Raw genomic sequence first — 13372 nt, 5'->3', positions numbered from 1 at the left:
GCCTTCGCAGCTGAGCATATGTCTGGGGGAGTAGGGCTCTTTGTTCCAGGATAAATCTTCCCTTTCCTTATATTACCCTAGTAGTATGTCCCCTGCCTTTCATTGTCCAGTGACTTTTCATGGCATGATTCAGGAAGCAGGCGATAAACAAAGAGGTTTTTTTATCCCTCTTCCCTCCCCACCCTGCAACTATGCACAAGTGAGTCTGGAAACTGGACTGAGAAAGCTTGAAAGCTGCTGCTGCTGGGGCCATGCCTGTTCCCATTGTCAACCTGGGTTTCTTTGTAGAGCTCTGCAGTGTCTTATAACCCAGCTGGAGGGGTGGACACACGTTCTCTTTCGCTTGATCATTGACAAGTAAGATCTAAGCCCCCAAATAAGTGTGTGGTTATTGGGCCAAATGATTAGCATAGGCCAGTGCTGCCCACCGGAGCAAATGACTCCAGAATCTATTGACTCTGACTCACGTTATTATTATTTTCTCTTCATCCACTCGTCTTTTCTTTTCACGTCACGAATTTTGCTCCTCCCGAGGCTTGAGGCTGGGAAGAGCAACTGAGGGTCTTCAGCAAGTTTCGGGTCAGGTCTCTGTTTTCAGCAGGCTCACACGGCCCAAAGCCAGCATGCCCTGATCCTGGGGAAGGTTAGGAATAGAAGGACAAAGGACTCCCTATGTGACACTTAGGGATCAGCAAGGGTTAGTCCTCATCTGCCTCTTGACCACCTTAGTGCCTTAAACTGGAACCATGAGAGGCATCAATGGCAGCTCCACCAAGCAGAAATTTTGCACCTTAGCACTGATTCTGTTGCAAATATCCTTGCAATCCAGGCTGGCTGCTGCATATGGAGAGCTCCCCGTGCTCACTAAACTCTTACCAGGGGATGAAGAAGGGAGTGGAATGGAAAATCCCTCTCCCTGGGTCACTGGAGACCCACACACGGAGGGTTTTTTTGTTTTTTCCCAGACATGTTTCCCTCTTGCCTTCCCCTGCCATCAGCCAGATGCTTCAGCGAAGAGTTACCCCAGGTCTATGAAAAGACCTGGCCCTGCCTGGCTTGTGCTGGGCTGGAGGCTTAGTGCACACACATAGAAACAGCACAGTTTTAAGAAAAATGCAGCTCCCTCACAACTGGGGGGTAACAGACCCTTTGCTTGCGAGGTCTCAGCTGGACAGTGGCAGCCAATGGCATAAGTAAGGAGAACAGGAGTCAGGGCTCTTGGTGGCTGATGATTCATGGTCACTGTTGTAGTGCCTGAGCTGGAAAGGGGAAGGGGGCTAACAATGTTTTAAGCCGTCCTTTCTGGCCCGCAAACACTGCTGTAACCTAGCTCCTGGTTCTCGTGGACTCAGATTGCTGAAAATGGCTGAAGTGCACTGCCATTGGGGTCCTAGTGCACTGCCTAATGGGACCCCAATGCATTGCAAAGTTCGGGGGCTTGAAGCAGGCCTGGAGAGACCACTCGCACAGTGGGTCTTCTCAGGGGAGAAGGGGGGCATCCCTGCTCACTGGAAGAAGTCACTGGGAAGGAAGTTCAGTGTAACTGAGACTCAGGCCTATAGGTTCTGTTCATCGATGCATCGGTTGCCCTTGGTCAAGTGGCTTCTCTTTGTTATTCACTACTTATCGAGACACTTGAAACATTGGAGGAGCCTTGTGTGCAGGGTGCTGCAGGAACACGAAGAATTATAATAATTCGTTACTAATGAAGCTCCAGGCTGGGCTGCAAGTGGGCTGCGGGGCCTGCCTATATAGAGAGTTGTAGTGGGACGTCTCTTTGCTCCATATGGAGCATGAGGTCAGCTAGTGTAACTGTGCCCGAAAACAATCCTGCTGGGCAAGCTAGGGCCCCCAGCTCCAAGAGCTAAACCCTCTGAGAAAGTGTGACCACCTTCATGGCACTGCCTTGGTGCCAGGGGCCTGCCCAGTGTGGTTCAAGTGGTTCCTTGTTAGCATCCCTCTCTCCCCCCTCTCCATTCCCTGCAGAGGGGAGCAGGGAATTTAACCATCCCTCTGCTTTCTCCCTTTCTCCCCTCCCAGTACATGCAGAAGAAGAACCCCCTGTACAGCCAGCTGAAGGAGGAGACGGTGTGGCGGATGGAGCGTTTTAACAGCTATGTTAATGAGAAGTTCAAGCAGACCAAAGGCCTCCCCAGAGACTGGGTCCTCACTGTGCTCACTGTGAGTGTGTGGCCAGGGCATGTGTGTAGTGTGTGTATGGACCTGGAAGAGAGGGGAGGGGGCAAGCGTGATTGCTTCTCAGGAGCCCGAGGGGAAAGGCAGGAGCACTGAGCAAAGATTTCATAGATTTCTAGGGTCAGAAGGGACCTGTTAGATCATTGAGTCCGACCCCCTGCTCTGGGCAGGAAAGAGCGATGGGGTCAAGAGACCCCAGCCAGGTGCCTGTCTCACCACCTGATGGGGTGTCTGGTAGCAGCAGAAGCTGAAGGCAGCAGCTACGATGCGGGGAGTTTGGTGTCATCCATCACAACCCCCGCCAAATCCCTGTGGAAACAAAAATGATGGGAGTTTTTCATTTTATTCATGTCAGTCTTGGCTTCTGGCTGGTTAAATAGTTCACTTTAAATGTGCTTTGGGGGGGATTAATGAACGAGGGCAGCGGGCGGCAGTACCGGTGCTCTAGCATGCTTCACGTTTCCAGTCCAACATTATCATGCTCCAGTGCATTGAGGACCTGCCCTACATTGGCTAGTCTCAGTCTGCACTTTTGAGGGCCTAATACTTTGTGGTGTGATTCCTTCCCATTCACCCTTCTCTCTGTGAGCCACCGAGATAGCCCCTTCTTCCACTGAAGTGGAGGCAACCTTGTTTTCCTGCCATCTTCCTGCTAGCAACACAAGAACGAAGGAAGAGCCTCGCTCTCCGGGCCCCTGCAGCTCACCAGCCTGATGCTGATGGTATATTAAGGCTCTAATGCAGCTTGGGACACCTGTTGTGGGTAGAAATGAAGGGGGAAGAAGGCAAAAGGGTGTTCAAGCTTTCAGTTTGGATTGTTGACCAAAAAAACAAGGGAAATTAAATGCCAAGAATATTAAAATGCCCTTTAGCTTTTCACCCAAACTTTAGGAAACCAGGTAGGAAGCATCTTAGGCTAAACCTGAGTTTCACTGAGATCTAGCAACATTTCACCAGTCTGCTCTCATGTTATGGTTTCAGTCAGAAATAGGAACCACACTCATTTCCACTGCTACAGTTTGCTCTGTGTTATTGCAGCCGGTAGCCCACGCCCTGCAATGCAGAAAGGTGGTAACTTGTGAGAGAAAGAAATTGCCATATTTCACAATGACCACATCCCCAAATGCCACATCCACACATCAGTCACTAGTAGTCTCTTTAGATGCTCACTCTGCAGAAGGATCTGGGGCTCCAGTCCTGCAGGGCAGCGTGACAGCAATATGCAGAAGCCAGATGCAGGACTGTAACAACATGAAGCTGAGAACATCCCACATTGAGATGTGGGTTTTTGTCTCATAGTCAACATATGGTTTGGTTCCACGGCTGGATCTAGGATCGTGAAAAGCGGGGTGCAGGTGTTGTGGTGCATCATCCCTATAATCCATATCACACAGCACATATATTTTTCTCCAGGTAAAAAGAAACTGGAAACTTTAGTAATATGCTGGGGGGGCTGGGGTGTTCTACGGCTATATTATTCAGTTCAACGTCAAAGCAAAAATAAATATAGCTTTATTGGAAAGTGCGCTCATTTGCTATATCCTATATTATGTATTGAAAAACACAACTAGGCCAACAATTCAAAAGATGCTGTTTCTTTAGTGCTGTAGTCATTAGAATTAAATGTATATCTCTTCCAGATTCATAAAGCAAAATCAAACCTTCTCAAGCATCCTGACAGTGCATCCAGTGCTTAACAGAAAGTTATTTCTGCACCTGGGTTAGTTAGAGTTAAAAACAGTCTGCAGAGCTACGTTACCAGAAGCAGCCAACAGACAGGGAGTTTGCAAAAGAAAGAATAGCTTGATTAGCGGAACATTAAGACCATTAAAAAAGGAAAGAGGGTTATATTAACACCACTGCACACTCCCCTGGAGCCACCTCCATTTGGTTCCCAGACCCTCTCAATTTGAAAATGTAGGAAATCATCTCTATGGAGGCAGGGAGGAGAGGATTTGCTGATCCAGGTGGCTCTGCCGAACTGATAGGTCACTGTGCCATGTCTTATCATGCTGTGGCCCTGTGCATTTAATGCTGATCCTAAACCGCCTTTCTCCTGTGTCTTTCAGAAGAAGATGCAGCAGATCATGATGCAGTGCTTCTTGGCTGTCAAGGCCAAGCTGGAATGCAAACTGGGCTATTTTGATCTCATCGGCTGCGATTTCTTGATAGATGAGAACTTTAAGGTATGAAGCAAGACCGTGTTCCCTCCATTCGTGTAGCCACCTCTGAGAAGCCAAATATTTAATAACACATAGCTGCTCTGAGTTCATACTAATTCTTGAGCAATTTAGGGAGAGCATTGCATGCTCTACAAAGTATACTTCATCTGCTTAAAACTCTGATTGAAGTTTGGATAAGAGTGGGATTAACAGGAAGAAGTATCATGAAATCGGTAATTGCCACAAACTGCCTGGCCTTGATTTTCCACCCCACCTGAAGGCAGCTAAATGTATCTACACAGAACCTCCTGTCACACCGTGCTGGGGCATCACTCTCAGTCCTGGGTCAGGGGTGGGGGGAAGGCATCACGAACCGGAAAAGTAGGACCATGTTCCCAATAGCCCCACTACATTTGCCACCCAGGCACCAAGGCATCCCAGCCTCATGTAGCTTGTGGGTTTTGACAGAACAAAGCTGCAGAGTGACTAAAAGGTAAGAGAGGGAGACAGTCTTGCTAAGAACAGATGAAACGATGAACACAACAATCACGTCGCTTCGATGCAACAACTTCTCGTGGAACCACCTGGCCTCAGCATAATGGACAGCCATCTGGTTGGTTTCCCTTTTGTGGACCTGTCGCTAAAGAAGGAATTAAATACAAACATATTCCAGCAAAAAAAGTGGAGGGGAGCAGCAAACCCTACTGCAGAAGTAAATGTATGCAGCGCAGGACATGGCCCCCAAACAATAGCCCCCTTTGTGCAGGAAGTCAATGGTGAGAGAGAGTAAATGGCAAAGACAGAGAAACTGGCACATCTCAAGTTTCAGCAGCAATTGTCTTTTGCAATGTTGGCATGCAAAGCCCCGGCTGTGTAAACCTGAAATAGAATGGGAGATCCAATATCACTCTATTGTGGCAATCCCTGTGTGGTTAATTAAAAGCTTTAGCTTTGCTTCAGTGCAAACATGGTCCCTGGAGTCTGTTCCCTCCCTATGTATTTTATAGAGGGACAGATAAACAAGATACATTTCTTTAGGATTATTTGATCTAAAGCCAGAGTGGGGGTTTCAGTGCTGAGAAACTGGAGACTTAGCAATGTGGGACCTGGCTGGGAATTGGTTGAAGTGCATGGGAAAGGTGTTTGTGAAATGTGTGCGCTTATTTGTTTGCTAGAGACTCTTCCAGGTTTTCCTGCCCTGAACCTGGTTCTTCTTTCACTTGTACCACTGGAAACAGGAGAGGGTCCACTGGGGTCAGTGGAGGCACCTCAGTGTTGAACCGGTGCAAGATGCAAGAGATGCAGGCCCAGGGACTTCAACTCATTGTTCCTACAAGTCTGCCACAACATGGTAGCTGGGCTGATCTCACAGGGTGCTTGTAGACATTATGAGTTCCTGATTCGGCACCTTCTTGTGTCTGCTGTTGTGTCTCTAACATCTTTCCAGCCTTGGGGATAGTCCCTCCGGTCTAAAAAAAGCAGTGTGAAGAGGGGGTGTGCAATACCAGTTCTTGTGCGGTACCTGCTCTGTAGGGTCTCCAGCAGCTTCCTCCCCACAGCTAACTTAAGACAAGCACGTGAAAGGGATGAAAAGTGTCTGTGGGTAGCTCAAGCCCTCCTTTCTTCCCTTTTCTTCTGAGACACAAATGCCTGCATCCTTCTGAACTGACACCCCAAGAGGGCGTCTGCCTTGCCCAGTCTCTGAAGGGCATTTTCTTTTCCAAAGCTCTGATTGAGACTGCCCATGTGTGTGAACAGGACCTGAGAAGCCACAACCCCATTCAGCACTGACTGTGCTCATGTTTGAGCTGTGAAGAGGGGGAGTGAGGGCAGGCAAGGGAGGAGGGAAGTGGAGGAAGGGCTCATTTTTCACAGCCATTCTGTCTCCTCTTGAGCCACCCTGCAAAGACCCACAGACACAGCGGGCCTCCGGGCTGGTTTCACGCGAAACGGTCTCCCATCAGGGAACCTGTTTACCAAAAAGGATTGCATCAGTCTTACAGAGGGGCTCTGGGGAGGCTCAGAAGACAGATGTGGACTGGAGGTCTTTTACTAGCAGTAAAAGGATTCAGCTCTCCAGCCAGGGGAGAATATCAGGTTGGCTAGTCACCTTACAGTAGAGGGGCACGATGTGGATAAAGGGCGAACATCCCTCGTTATAAAGCTATGCAGTTCTACCCATTTCAATGGCCCTGCTACCTATTCTCCTTGGGGGCATTCAAATCCCAAGATCTCCGGGCTTGGGCCTGCATGTAAGATGCCTGCCAATGGATTTGGGAGTATCTGGAGTCCCAGGGTGAGAGCCTGGGACAGAGGATGCTCGCCGGTTGTAGCGCCGTACATGGTGTTTAGAACGATTGAGTTCTGCCTGCTCAATCGATACGGTTTTTGGAACAATTACGTTCTGCTCAGTCAATATGATTTGGAACTGATTTGGCCAATTTCACCTGGAACATGAAATATATTAATAAAAAAAAAATTCTCCCCAGACGGTTGGGGTCCCTACAGAGATGGATGGATCCACACCAGGCCCCGTGCCAGGAGCTCAGTATAAAACCTACTCATTAGCATCTACCTCACCGGGACAGTGAGAGGAAGGAAAAGTCCACCAGTTATGTTTGTGACTTTTGCCGCTAGCAATTTGGGGAATCTCAGCAGAGTCGCTTCAGTGACTCAGTGCCACCCTCAATAGTCCCTAGAGCAGGTGGGGCTGGGCTCACAATTTCAGGCACATGGGTATGGGCACAGGAGAATGAGCAGCTTTATCATCATCTTTCTTTGCATTGCAGCAGACCCACAAAGTCTAGTCATGGAGCCCCAGCACAGTACAAACCCAGAGCATAAAGACGACTTCTCCCCAAAAAACATCGGATTTGGGTTTTCTCCATACCTCAGCAGTGCATTGAGATTGCAGTTGTGGCTAGCATCTTCTTAATGATGCTGTCTAAATCTTTTAATTGCCGTATTCCCAAGCAACCCTGATAAACCTGTGTGTGTGTGCATGCGTGTGCGCACGTGCGTGTGCATGTATTCCCCAGGGTATGCACCGAGGCTACGCAGGTAAAAAACAAAGCAACAGCACAGGCTCTGGTGGTGCTGCAAGCAATGGGAACACCACCACTCCCTGTGCAAGTGCTGCCTTTCACGGACAAAGCCACTGGCTAGAAAAATATGACAGGGTGGGAGTTATTAATGCAATGGGAAAACAGACCTGCCTTGAGGACAGTAAATTGCATCACCCACCAGGTCGGCCCTGAAATCACAAGAGAACAGGGCAATTAGAAAAACGATATTAAGAAACAGAGATTCCTGCTTGATTCCCAGAGAGGGAAAAGCAATTTGAAAGACAAAAAAAAAATCTTATCTTGGTTTGTGCTGGTGTTTTCCTCCTTCCACAGCTCATTGTATTAAACAGTTTGCACTTAAATAGCAACTTATATCTTCAAGGCACTTTACCAACATTATCTAACTAATCTCCACCCCCGACCCTTCTTCCTAGGCAGCTAACTGGTGTTATTCCTATTCCACACATGACAAAATGGAAACTCAAAGCAAAACATAAAAAAGGAGCACCCGGTTAAGCACAAAAATAAATCTCCAGGTTTCTAGAAAAGCTGATGCCTCTGGGTGCCAGGCTGTTCAAGATTTGTCTCTTATTTAGGTGCTAATAAGCATCTTTTTATATTATTATTCAGCTGCAGGGTGTGAAAGAACTTATTTGTTTAAAGCAGGGGTGGGCAATTATTTTGGGCAGAGGGCCGCTTACTGAGTTTTGGCAAGCCATCGGGGACCGCATGACAGGCAGCCAGGATATTATTAAAATATTAATTTTCTAAATTTTTTAGGGGCCCTGCAGGTTGGATAGAATGGCCTGGCGGGCTGCATCTGGTCCGCGGGCCACATTTTGCCCACCCCTGGTTTAAAGCTATTCAGGTACCTAAATATGCAAGTGAGCAACTACTACGAGGCTTTTAAAAAGTGCCTCAAGTCTAAGCCCCACTGATTTCAATGAGATGCAGATACCAAAAGTTGCTTAAGGTGCTTTTGAAAATCCCATTGCCCCGTGTGCATGGCACTTAAACCAGGGTTTTTACTTCGCTCCATGGACAAGTCATGGGGACCCGGATCCCCTAAAGGAGCCTCGCTTCCATTGAGTTCAGTGAGAATCCAGTGCCTAAGTACCTTGGTGCACTCGGGTGTTTGTCGCTCTGCCCCTCTGTAATTCAGGGCAGTGGTGAGACTGAACAAGTGACAACTGGGAGATGATGACTGATTAGCCACCTCACCCACGGGGGACATTTAAGAGAGTGCGATGAATGCGCGCACACAGAGCTCTTCAAATTTGCTCATGAAGCCGAAAGGGAAACTAAAGAGCATTCAAAACATTTCGGGGCATTCCTTGAGTTTATCTGCCAGCACAAAAATCATGCAAGTTTGCCATAGCCGAGTAAAGTTTCCAGACAGCACAATAAACATTTTGCGGAGAGCTGTCAATATGGCTTAGGCGTCCTCTAGTGGCACCTGCGCCGCATTTCCATTGAAAGAAGAGCTCATTTGGCTTCCTGAAAGGTCTCCCATCTTTTTGCAAGTCCCCTTCTGTTGGGCCTTTTCATTTTCCTAAACAAATTGAACATGAAAAGAAAATGACAAATAATTGGCTTGGTTTGTTTTCCTCTTAGTAAAACACAATGGAGAAGAGCAGATAAAACGGTGCACCTGATCCTTCTAATTAATGCAATTTCCAGAGGAGAAAACAGAAACGCACATGGAGGCAGGGTACCTTTCTCTACAGCATTTAAACATCAGAATAAACAGCTGTAGAGCACTTATGTCATTAAACAACCCTCCTGAAAAAGAGCGAATGCTTCCCAGCATGTTGTATGCATGAATTGGAGTACCCTATGCCAGAAGCAGAGGCTGAAGAGGTGGGTTTTTCTTTGAACCTGTTGAAGTATTTAATAGACCCACACAAACTTGGTTGTTTTATTGCCCAAGGATTTGTGCAACTTTTTTTTTTTTTTAACAGCTCTACTATCATGCTGCCTCAAATTGGGGCACGAGAGCTAAAAAGGCCTTGCATTTCAAAATGAGACTGAGCCCAGACATGCAAAACTCAGCATATCACATGGTTCTACAATGGGAACAACACTTTTCCAGGAAACTGAGGCCCTGGGTTTGCTTGAAATCAGGCCCCCAAAAACTTGATGCACTCACCAGAGATAAGTTCACCGCAAAGCTGGACCTGAGCCTTCCTTAGAAACCTCAGCAGCCTCACTTGTTAAGTGAGACGGGAGTAGCCACACACAAAAAAAGTGACTCATAAGCTTCAGGAAATCTGCTAAGTTTTTGTTTCTTCATAAAAACCTCCAGCTTGATGCCTTTTACCTGGGCATTAGGAAGGGTTTGCTTAAGTCTAGTCAGAGCCTTTGGTCTAAGTAGAGATAGATCATCCACTGGTAGTTGAGCTAGGGAGTTTACTGGATCTATTCGATAATCTCTGCTCTCCAGAAAATCCAGGTGGTCAATGTGCCCCTGAATGGGCACTAGTCCAGGTCTTAGAGGGCTCAGACTTTGCGTTCAGGCTCTTGTCTGTGCCTGTCCTCTACAGGTATGGCTCCTGGAGATGAATGCAAACCCTGCTTTGCACACCAACTGCGAAGTCCTGAAGCACATCATCCCCACCGTGGTTAACGAGACTCTCGGTAAGTAGGCCAGCACTGTGGTGCCCACACACCCCAGCTGTGCCCTTTTCAGCACCCCCCATGACAGGTGCCTGCGGAGACCAAAGGCACAACAGTGGGTCCCTGTGGCCTTGTGTTATTTAAACCAAATCTTAGCTCTGTTATATAAAATAAAGCAGAGAGAATCCAGACTCACTCTAGCCACTTTGTCAAGGCCCTTGAGACCAATAATCGTAGTTTAATGCCAATTACAGGCAATAGACATCTTGGCATCAGTGGATGCTGCTATGGTCCCATCAAAAACATTTAAATGACTTACAAATCAAAGAAGCCCTGGATCTTCAGTGAGACTTGTGCCTCTAAGGCATTTAGGTACTTTGGAAAATCCCACCCTCACTTGGCCCCATTAGAAATGTTGTCTTTGTTTTAGCCAGCTACAGGGCAGAAATCTGCTCAGGCCAGACCTTGGAAGTGTTTTTCTCATACCTTTCTTTAAAATGTATGGACTGCATTTTCACACACTTCCCCGCCTCCCCGCACATATCTGAAAGTGCCCCTTGTCCCCTGCACGTTATTTTGCATGCACAGAAATTAAGAAATGCTCATGCAGTTTGCATCTATGCACACGGTGTGAGCACTTGGATGCCTGTTCACCCCATTAGCACATGGCTTAAAAAGGAGTGAACTCGATGCCAATGGCATACATTATATAGATGCTGTCTATGGCCTGGTGTGCGTGTGTATGTTTGCACAAGTAATGTCATGGCTTTGTTCTCTTTCGTAGATATATGACTTTCTTGTACGCATGCATGTGCGTGCAGGTTCATGCTAGGGGACTTGTACATGTCCCCATTGCATTTCCTTTCAGTGTCCCTTGTGCACTGTGCAGTGTAGCGTGTATTTGTGCAGCGATGTGTAGCCATGTCATGCTCATATCTCCCTTTGCAGATTTGGCTCTTGAGATTTTCAAGAAGTGCTTGAAATGCCAGAGGATATTACCACTGGAGACACTCTGCCATTTTGTGCTGCTCTACAATGGGGATGCTCCTGGATCCAGATCCTTAAAGATGAAAAATGCCATGCGTCCCACAAAAAGCCAGAAGTCACTTGCAGAGAGTACCAGCCCACCCACTCAGACCCCTACCAGGGCAATCGAGAAACCTCCCAAGAATCCCACTTCCCCGTCTACCAAGTTTTCCCAAAGAACAGTCTTAAGCATGCCACAAGTGCAGATCTCCAGCACGCACAGCCTGTATTGCTACCGCCCAGAGAAATCCGCCTTCCGACCCGGCCAGGTGAGCAGTACCTGCCATCAACACGTTATCAAGCCTGAGGGGGTCTCAGAGAGCCTTGTAAAGCCCAGGGTGGATGATGGTTCTGACAAGGACAAAGCCAGCACCATCGTTCCTACAGTGGCTGCTTCAGAAGATACCTCTTATAGCGCCTGGTTACAGCAGACCTTCAAGATTCAACCTTACACCGCCACCAAAGAGGACCTGAGCACTGTCACCTTGACCAGCTCCCAGATGGTGTCTCTGCATCTCCAGTCCATGGTCCCCGACTGCTGCCCATGTTTGAAAGGCTACAGCAAGCCCCTCCATCAAGCCACCACCCACTCTGTAGCCCAGGGGACGCGGCTGACCCATGAGAGCCTGGCAGCTGCTGCGCCCCAGGGCTCCGAGTCACCTCAGGACAACAAGAAGGTGTCCCATCGCGCGTCTTAGCCTGAGATTACTATGTATTGAACATGTGGTGCTTTCCTATAAAGGACAGAGCCCTGCTCCAAAACGCTCGATATCTGTGACATATCTAAGCATTTCATGGAATCATTTGCTGATTTTTAAAAGCTAATTTTTTTTACCTTAAAAAAACAAAAAGGAGAGATCGTTATGCAACGCACTGGTAAGTGACCTGCCATGTAACACTTACTCCCCCAGTCACTCGATTCCTCCTCCCCTCCTTCCCAGAGCCACAAATTAAGGAAGAAATACCACTGTGCTTTGGTTGCGGAAACAGTAATAGCATGCTATAAATCCCTGGCATGAGATTGAAAGCCCCAACTCCGATGTCCTCTTCTAGAGCATATATTTTAATGTTGGGAGAAGCCGAATCAGCAATACTCTTGTATCGCATTGTGTATCCTGTATCATTATATTTGCAACATGCCGTTTAATCATGTGTTATGCTGTATCTATGCGCATGTGTTATCGTTTATACACCACGCACTCGATGTCCATTATTGTCAGCGATTAATATAATAGCATTGCTTTGACTGGCAAGATTTACCCACCCTTTCTTGTGTGGGGTAGGAAATAGTTCTGCAATGGTGCTTCCTACTTCCACCTGAGATGAATCGTATCCCACCTCCCACCTGCACAGGTGGATGGAGGATCCTTGTACCCTCTTGTCCTGCAAGTGGAAATGCAAAAAATAGCCATCTAGAAGAAGGGAACTTCCTTGCTGCTCTCCATCACACACACACACACAAATCACTGCTTCTTCTAGCTCTAATGCCTCCCTCAGCAGTTTGAAGGTTATAAATCTAGCATTTGCTCCATGCCGGCTGAGCCGAGGCACTGGCCTGTCTTCCAAAAGCTGTGGAAGGAGCTTCCTTGGTTGTTTCAGAGCTGGCAGGCTTGCCCCCCCGGGTGCTAAGGTCACTGGTGTAGAGCAGGGTCCCCAGTCACCTTGCTGCTTAGACCGGCTGCAAGTCATCTTGGCTAAGACAGCCACGGTTGATCTAGAGCAGACATCCCATAGATGTCACCAATTTTTAGGGTCGGAAGGGACCTCGGCAGATCACATCGAGGCCGACCCCCTGCCCCTGGGCAGGAAAGAGCACTGGTGCTGCTGAAGGACTTGTGCCAGAGCTATTTTGACACAGAGATTTTTCAAGATAAGAAAAAAGTGCATGAAAAAGGAATTTGCCATCAGGGGACGGTTAGTGAAAACACTCACTTCACGTGCACTTCAGTGGAGGGAGAAGGAGGGGTTGTAAGTGCCCGAAACTGCACATCCCGGAGCATATGTCATGGGCCCAAGTCTTGTCTTATTCCCATTAAAATCAGCGGAGTCACTTCAAAGACAGAAATGAGCAACCTCGGACAGCAAAGGCTTTAAAAAACCTGCAGAGTGGTGATGGGCCAAAGAGAAAGAAAGAAAAATCAGGGCCTGGATGCAGCCATCTGGAAGTTGGGAGCTGAGTTTGGATTAGACAGTCCCACTTCAAGGTTGGGGTCTAGACTGAAGGGCACCTGCATTGCTCAGGTTTCAATCTGGTAGAAATGAAACCATCAGAGGGAGAATAAGTTGGCTGACATGCTGCAAAAATAG

The 13372-nt window shown here is 47.7% G+C and overlaps 1 protein-coding gene across 1 annotated transcript in view; it reads left to right on the top strand.

Moving 5' to 3' along the window:
• The window catches only part of TTLL10 (tubulin tyrosine ligase like 10), a 48965-nt gene extending 36749 nt beyond the window's left edge, over positions 1–12216 (top strand). The window contains exons 11-14 of the mRNA XM_090024676.1: positions 2041–2181; positions 4266–4382; positions 9967–10060; positions 10988–12216. Coding sequence (XP_089880802.1) covers positions 2041–2181; positions 4266–4382; positions 9967–10060; positions 10988–11763 — 1128 coding nt within the window. The 3' untranslated portion in view covers positions 11764–12216. The remainder of the gene's footprint in view (positions 1–2040; positions 2182–4265; positions 4383–9966; positions 10061–10987) is intronic.
• The last annotated feature ends 1156 nt before the right edge of the window (positions 12217–13372 follow it).

This window comes from Crocodylus siamensis, chromosome 12 (assembly GCF_052110815.1).
Source record: "Crocodylus siamensis isolate JL-2025a chromosome 12, ASM5211081v1, whole genome shotgun sequence".
Classification (NCBI taxonomy): domain Eukaryota; kingdom Metazoa; phylum Chordata; order Crocodylia; family Crocodylidae; genus Crocodylus; species Crocodylus siamensis.
The sequence above is the reverse complement of the archived record's forward strand: the minus strand, read 5'-3'. Positions and strand labels throughout refer to the sequence as shown.